The sequence below is a fragment of the Elephas maximus genome, chromosome 18, assembly GCF_024166365.1.
Source record: "Elephas maximus indicus isolate mEleMax1 chromosome 18, mEleMax1 primary haplotype, whole genome shotgun sequence".
Lineage (NCBI taxonomy): Eukaryota > Metazoa > Chordata > Mammalia > Proboscidea > Elephantidae > Elephas > Elephas maximus.
The window spans coordinates 30,654,935-30,663,174 of record NC_064836.1 but is presented as its reverse complement, the minus strand read 5'-3'; the positions used below and the strand labels follow the sequence as shown (position 1 = coordinate 30,663,174).

The 8,240-nt window shown below is 42.8% G+C and overlaps 1 protein-coding gene across 1 annotated transcript; it reads right to left on the bottom strand.

Annotated features, from left to right (window-relative positions):
* Nucleotides 1-7,413: 7,413 nt before the first annotated feature.
* Nucleotides 7,414-7,987, bottom strand: LOC126061768 (keratin-associated protein 11-1). The gene has a single exon (XM_049858525.1). It carries the CDS (start codon nucleotides 7,967-7,969, stop codon nucleotides 7,478-7,480), a length of 492 nt encoding a protein of 163 aa, XP_049714482.1. The 5' UTR covers nucleotides 7,970-7,987; the 3' UTR covers nucleotides 7,414-7,477.
* Nucleotides 7,988-8,240: the final 253 nt, after the last annotated feature.

Below are 8,240 nucleotides of genomic sequence, written 5' to 3'. Positions count from 1 at the left end.
ATAGCGACCCTATAGGACAGAGTAGAACTGCCCCATAGAGTTTCCAAGGAGCACCATATATATATATACACATATATATATTCAAAGTCATTTAGCGTTTCCATCACTGACTGTATTAAACTGGACATGTGATTCACCCCTCCACTTCCCTAATTTGTTAAATTAATTTCCAAAGTCTCTTCCAGTACTAATATCTTACAAAAGATACTGTTACTCAATGACAATAATGGCCAGAATAGAGGACTAGATCATTTAAGGTGTTACCATTGATCTGATGCTTATTAGAGAAAAATGTAATGATTGTGTGCCTGTGTAGCTGTTTCCTGGTCCATTTCTACTTTATTTCAAGAAGGAAATATATAAATTATTTCCATTTTTTGTAGCTGTTGCCAGAATTACCTCCTTTTCAAATGAGCACTAATTATATTTCATCTTTGTCTAGAAATATTTGCCTTGTTATTTAAAAAATAATCCTTCCTGGAAAGATAGATTCTCACGTGTTATAAAAAAAACTCTGAATATATTAGACTAGTGTCCAAATTCATCCCTTCCCACATATTCTTATTCCTATGACAGGGCTGCTTTGATGGGAAGATGGAAATAGAAATGAAATTCACACTCATCCAACATTTTTAAAAAACTATGATAATTTGTTGTCTCCTCAGTGTGAAGATTATGGCAACCCCTTGTTTGTCAGAGTCTAACCACACTCCATAGGGTTTTCAAGGCTGTGCCTTTGCAGAAGCAGATCACAAGGCCTTTCTCCCAAGGTACCTCTGGGTGGGTTTGAACCACCAACCTTTCGATCAGTAATGGAGTGCTTAACCATTTACATCACCCAGGTAGCCATTCATCCAACACGTTGGGTGAGCAGAAGTGATACAAATCACTTTCAAGGATGGCTCATGCAAATGTCCCACAGGCAATCCTCCTTGCTCCCCCACTCAGCAGCCATATTGGAGACCATATGTTGAAGCTGGCAGAGACACAAGATGGAAGGTGTCCATGTCCTCGAATCACCTCTTGGAGCACAGCTATCTACCAGCCAGGACATCCATTCATCCATCCAACATAAGCAGGAAATAAGCTCCTATTGTGTTTGGGTTTTGGGTGTGTTCAATCAGCGAGACTACACAGATTTTCTTTTACAGCAACGATCATGACCTGGGTTAATACTTGAAGTGAGAATCTTTGCACCCATTTTACACAAGAAAAGTCAAAGGCTCTGAGAGAACAATGTGCCTGAATGTCAAAGTGGCAGGACTGATTCAATAACAGACCTTTGAATCCTAGCCCTGTGACCTTTCAAAAGCAATGCTGCCTCTTTTCCTGAACTTCTGATTTCCAGAAGAACAATGCATAGGCTCTTCAGACAATATCCAGACTTTTCTTTAAAAAGAAACACTTTCTAAACTGTTTCCAGAATCGTATGCAGAGATAATGAATCTGTCAACGGATTAATGTCTTGGCAAAAGCTACCAAATAGAGTTCTTCCCTCATTTTAATCAAATCAATTTGAAAATGAATGAGACCCTTAATGCTGGGATTTACAACTGTAACTTCCGTCTAGAGGGTAAGATTTAAGGTAAAGTCGACTCACTTACTAGTGAATTTTATTTCCATATTTCATCCTATACTATGGACAAGGAAGAATACAGATTATTGAACATATTATGTCTTAGCTGATGATATCTGGACTGTCAGCAATCTTTTATAAATGAGTAGTCACATGAATCTGATCAGGGAGAAAATGCAGGAATATAGACCAGAGCTATACTTGAGTTCATCAGTGCGTGTCATATCAATATTTCCTTTTTTTTTTTAAGATGCAAGTGACTATCTTGAGCTTCTTACTGTCTTCAGCTTTCTTCAACAGAGGAGTTCTGGGAAAATATAACTAAGAACACAGAGTTTTTGTTGCATTTAAATCAGTTGTTGTTGTTAGGTGCTGTCAAAATGGCCCTTGACTCATGATGACCCCATGCACAATGGAACTAAATGCTGCCAGGTTCTATGCGAGCCCTGTGACTGTTTGCAGATCAGATCGCTGTGATCCATAGGGTTTTCACTGACAGACTTTTGGAAGTAGATCACCAGCCCTTTCTTCCTAGTCCATCTTGGTCCAGAAGCTCCACTGAAACCTGTGCAGCCTTATATCAATATACAAGCCTCCACTGACAGACAGGTGTTAGCTGTGCATGAGGCGCATGGGCCAGGAATCAAGCCTGGGTCGCCTGCACGGAAGGTGAGAATTCTACCACCGAACCACTACTGGGTTCTAATTCAGTTAAGCTCCTCAAATCTGCACTAGGTATTATGTTTCAATACCGACCTTTACCAAAGACCAAAACAGTTGAGTTACTACTTTTCTATGGGACTATTGCCACAGTCTTTTCTTTAAAAACTTTTTCTTTTGGATTTATACCCAGATCTGCACCTTCCAATAGATTTTAAGGAATATCAGCTATTAATTGAACTTTTAATTATAGAAATGAATAAGAAAGAACCTAAAAAGCTCAAAACTTGCATTGAGTGTTGGATGATCTGCTGGAGCTGGGAGTGCCAGGCAGCGTGTCTGAGCAATGGGCATCAGCCAGTGAGCATCTTTTGACGTTTGGGGGTAAAGAATGACCTGCTCAGAGTTGTACTTTGAGATGGATCTGATGGTGCTTGCAGGAAGACTGAGACAGGGAAGGAACACTGAGGTCAGTTGGGAGCTTATTGCATACTCTAGTAGCATAAGGCAATGAGGTCCCACAGTAGGCAAGTTCATGGGTGACCCCATGGATAAGAATCAGCATGAATCCAGTCCCCAAAATGTGGAAGTTAATCCAGTCTCCATTTTCCCACTTCCCCATCCTTGTCACCAGCCACCTTGGGGCACTCTCTCTGTCCCTAGCCACCTGGAGCTACCTAGATCTCACACATTTCTAGGGCACTGTTCTTCAGACTGTGTTATGGATTGAATTGTGTCCTCCCAAAAAATGTGCGTCAACTTGGCTAGCCCATGATTCCCACTATTGTGTGATTGTCCCCAATTTTGTCATCTGATGTGATTTTTCTATGTGTTGTAATTCTACCTCTAATCTACAAGATTAGGCTATATCTTAAGTCAATCTCTTTTGAGATATAAAAGAGAGCAGAGAGACAAAGGGGTCTCAAACCACCAAGAAAGCAATGCCAGGAGCAGAGCAAGTCCTTTGGACCTGGGGTCCCCACACTGAGAAGTTCCTAGACTAGGGGAAGATTGATGACACAGACCTTCCCCCAGAGGCAACAGAGAGAGAAAGGCTTCCCCTGGACCTGATGTCCTGAATTTGGACTCCAGCTTCCTAAACTGTGAGAGAATAAATTTTTCTTTGTTAAAGCCATCCACTTGTGGTATTTCTGTTATAGCAGCGCTAGATAACTAAGACAGGCTGTGAAAGGGGTAGACATCAGCTGAAAGTTTGGGAATTTGTGTAACACACTCACTTTCACCTGCTGGCTTCCCCTTCTTCTCTGGGTTCAGTAATTCTCTGGAACAACTCACAGAACATTGCAGAAAGTACTATACTTATGATTATAAATTTATTACAGCAAAAAGGTACAAATCAGGATAGTCATAAGGAGGAGACACACTCTCGAGGTCTGGGAGAGTTTCTGACATGAAGCTTCTGTATCCCAAAGAGGGCATGCCACCCTCCCTTGGACCATCAGGAAACTCTCTGAGCCCTAGTTAAGAAAACAGGAAGTAAGGAAGGAAGAAAGGAAAGGATGAATCTAGTTTTGAGCTGGGAAAGGTAATGTCCCAGAGATGATGGCCAAGGAACTTCTTAAAGTTAACAATTCAACTTTAGGTTGTTCTCATCAGTGGGGTATAAATGTCCTCTGTGTCCCCTAACTTTCAGTAAAGTCTGTTAGACACACAAATGCTTTGTGTGCATGGATTTTTGTGGAAATCAAGGAAAGGAAGGAGTACTAAATGTCTGAGTCACTGCAGCCTGAGCAGAACCAGACTATGGACTAGCAAGAAGACCCATAACACAAACTAATCCTTCTAAAGTAGAAGCTCAGAGCCAAAGAAGATGAGGAGAGAAAAAAAAGTAAGACACCTTCCCCCAACCTCTCCACTCTCAGATTCCTCGGAGATATAGGAAACAACCAGAATTTCCATAAAACAGGGAAAGGATATAACCAACACCAGTTGCCACCACGTTGACTCCAACTCATGGTGACCCCATGCTTGCCAGAGTAGGACTGTGCTCCCCAGGGTTATCAATGGCTGATTTTCAGAAGCAGATCTCCAGGCTTTCTTCTTGGGCACCTCTGGGTGGACTTGAACCTCTAACCTTTCAGCTAGCAGCCAAGTGTGTTAACCATAAGAACCACCCAGGGACTCTGGGAAAGAATATAAGGAAAAAAAAAAAAAAACCTGAACCCATTGCCCTCAAGTAGATTCTGACTCACAGCGACCCTACAGGACAGAGTAGAACTGCCCTATAGGGTTTCCAAGGAGCGGCTGGTGGATTCGAACTGCTGACTCTTTGATTAGCAGCCAAGCTCTTAACCACTGTACAACCAGGGCTCCAAGAAAGCATATAAAAACAAACTGGTTGCCATTGAGTGGATTCTGATTCATAGCGACCCTATAAGACAGAGTTGAACTGCCCCAAAGAGTTTCCAAGGCACAGTTGGTGGATTTGAACTGCTGAAATTTTGGTTAGCAGCCGTAACTCTTAACCACTGTGCTACTAGGGCTCTGGGAAAGAATATTAAAAAAAAAAAAAACCTGTTGCCATAGGGTCGATTCCGACTCACAGCGACCCTATAGGACAGAGGATATAGTGAGAGCTAATTTCATTTCAATATAAAATAGCAGATGCCTCAGTTGATACATGGTTTACACATATTATCTCAGTTTATTCCTGAAAAAGATAAGCATAAGGTGTTATCTCCAGTTCACAGATGGAGCAAAGCAGTCTCAGAAGGGTTAGTGAACCTCTCGCTAAGTGACATAACCAGGATTTAGACCAAAGGCCTTCAGAATGAGAAGCTACACTGCTTCCCACAGCTACAGAATGTTGGATACATGTTGCACTTCAAGAGCCTGGACCAAGAAAGGAAAGACACCATTACTGGCCTAAATTGTAAAAGACTATGCCCAAATACAAACTTTGAAACTTTACAATTGATTAAGTAATAAGGCAAAGAATAGAGAAAACTTTCAAAGTTCAAGTACAAATAGAATAGTTTTCATAGTAAGGAAAAAAAAAAAAAAAGATTCCCCAAACAGAGATTCAGGCAGGGAAATAGCTCAGCAGGATAGGTACACCATCCTTGAACGTTCAAACCCCCAAAATAAAGAGTCCAGGCAAAAGTTCACTCGTATCAGCCCAGTTTAGAAAGGAATCTAAAACCTCCATTACTAAGGACACATTAGATAAACCTTATATATTAGAGCTGATCTTAGCATCTAAATAAAAAGAAAGGAAAACAGCTCTGTCCTTATCAACTTTTAATAGAAACATGGATAATGTGAGAGTAAAAAAAAAAAAAGAACATTTTTAAAAACGTTTGCAGGCTCTGAAAAACTACTGATTTTTCAAATTATAAACAGATTTTTCAAATTATACCTGAAATACCCGAATTAAAAAATAAATAAGAGTCATGTAAACAGCAGCTTTGAGGGCGCTGTTCAGAGTTCCCCTAGTGATTTTTTATTTTAGAATAAAATAAAACCACATTATTACTTTTAAAAGAAGACAGTGGTGGAATTAATGTATAATAAAAGCCACCTCTTTCCTTAGTAAGATATTACTGTGAGTTAAACATACTAACACTTCTTTGATCCAGGGATCCTTTATTCCAAGAGAAAAGTCAGTAATAGAAAAAACTAAAAGTATATGGAAATCATCTATATATTTCGCCTCTCTGAAAAGCCACCAGTGAAATAAGAAAACCACTTTGTGCTGACGACAGAGGCTGATGATCAGATGCCCAACGAGGCCCTAAGCACCTCCTGGTCTGAGAAAAGTCCCCATTGCTCCTGTCACCGTACCTCAGGTATTTCCATTTTCTGTAAAAATCTCCTGTTTCTGTTTCTCCTTGAGCAACTCAGGAAAGGAAGTACAGAGATGTGTTCCCAGACATACCAGAGGAATCAGGGCAAAGCAAACCAATTTGTAGCCAGTTCTCACTCTCTAAAAAAAGAAAAAATGAGCATGCCCTCAAAGGTCCAAAGAGTTGCTTTATCAGGGACGAGGGTTCCAGTGGAGGGCAAGCAGGAGATAAGGCTCTGAGTATTTAAATAAACCAACATGTGTTTAAGTTTGCTTTTAAGTCCCCCCTGCACAGTTTTAGTAAAACAGGGAGGTTTTATTTATTCGAGGAGTACCTGGGTTGTGCAAATGGTTAACATGCTCGGCTGCTAACCAAAAGGTTGGAGGGTCAAGTTCATGCAGGGGCGACTTGGAAGAAAGGCCTGGTAAGATCTACTTTGAAAAATCAGCCGCCGAAAACCCTGTGGAGCACACTCTCACACACATGGGGGTGCCATGAGTCAGAATCGACGAAAGCAGCGGGTTACCGGTGGTTATTTACTTAGAGGACATTTGAGGGTCTACAGACCTACTGCAACCAGTGGGGGGAGTATACAGTGACTGACAGAGTCTGGGTACCAGCTTTCCCTCCTTCCTTCTTCTCCTCCATCCAGGCTAATTGTGGAGGAATGCTCTGTATAGGCTTCCACTGAGGACCTGCGATCAAGTAAGATGCTGAACCACTAACCAATCTCGCTGCTCCTTTCGGTATACAACTCCCCAAACTACTTGGTTCCCCAAATAATTTTCATTTACCTACATGAAAATTGTTCTGCGAGCCCACAGTAACTGAAAAATATAGAGGACAAATCACTCCAACAAACCCCACAGCCCTTCATTCACCACACAGCCCAAAACTATCTCTGAACAAGTAAAATAGAAGATAAGCCCTTGCTCAATTACAGAACAAACCCAAGGACCAATCCATTTGCAGTGCTCAGAAAGAAAACCAGTCCCTGACCCACAAAGGAGGATTCACAGACAGCAAAAACCCTTACAAAGAAACGACTCCGTTGAGACATACATTTGCAATGCCAAAATATGCAGGTTTATTGAGAACTACATAGCGAAACAAACCCCCTATTTCAGAGACACAAAAGCAGAAGCCAGGAGACACAGCAGCAAGGTGAAAACACTTCAAAACCATCAGCGGCTTGGGCAAGGCTGGTGAGTTTCTGGAAATATCCAGAGGCACACACAGCACCAGCCATCAACCCTTAAAGTAGGCTTGGCGTTGGCCAGAAAAATCTTAGACATTGCCAAAGAAGCACGTGGGTGGTCAGCAGCCAGCGGTCAGGCAGTTGGAAGAGGGGTCAGCAGGCAGCATACTGGGAGAAGATCCCGGAAACACAGCTGGCAGGTCGCAGAGTCTTGATTCACTCATGGCTCCTAGACGCTTAGCATGTTCTTCGGCAGCTAGACACGAAGGACCTCTGGTACGTCCTGGAGACCCCGCAGGCTGGTTGGCACACAGTGGAGACTCCTCCCACTGGCTGGCACACAGTGGAGATGCAGCCCACAGGTTGGCAGACCCTGGAGATGCCTCCCAGGGGCTTACAGGCACTGGAGACAAAGGTGACTGGCTGGCTGCAAGGAGTTGAGCAGGGATTGGAGACACAGGTCGTTTGGCGAGAGCAAGTCACCTGGCTAGGGACGGAGACGCAAGAAGCTTGCTGGTAGCAAGTTGGCTGGCAAACGGTGGGCTCACAGCAGGTCTCCTGACAGTGGTCTAGGAGCCAGGACCCAGTTTGGAAGGAACTGGGCAAATAGATGCCACTCAGGCAGTCAGGATCGCAGGGCTTAGCTACGGAAACGGTGGCCGCTGGCACCGTGCAGCGTCCTCCGATTGGCCTGGAAGAGCAGTTCCTTGTAGAGCAGTTGTAGGACATGGTGCTGGACACAGAGCTGTGGGTAACTCGCTGAAGTGAGCTCTGAGCTGTGAATGTCCTTGCAGGCTTCCCAGCTTTTATATACCCTTGCTGGTGGGTGGGGCTCCCTCTCTGATCACCTGGCTTCTGTGGCTCAGACCAGCTTGCCTTAGAACATCTTGTAAATCTACAGTTTAATTGTCTATTGTGAAGCTATTCCCCTCATAAAGAAAGTTTAGTAGTTTGGTAACTACACCATAAGCCTTCTGTACTGAACTTATTTGTAGGATTT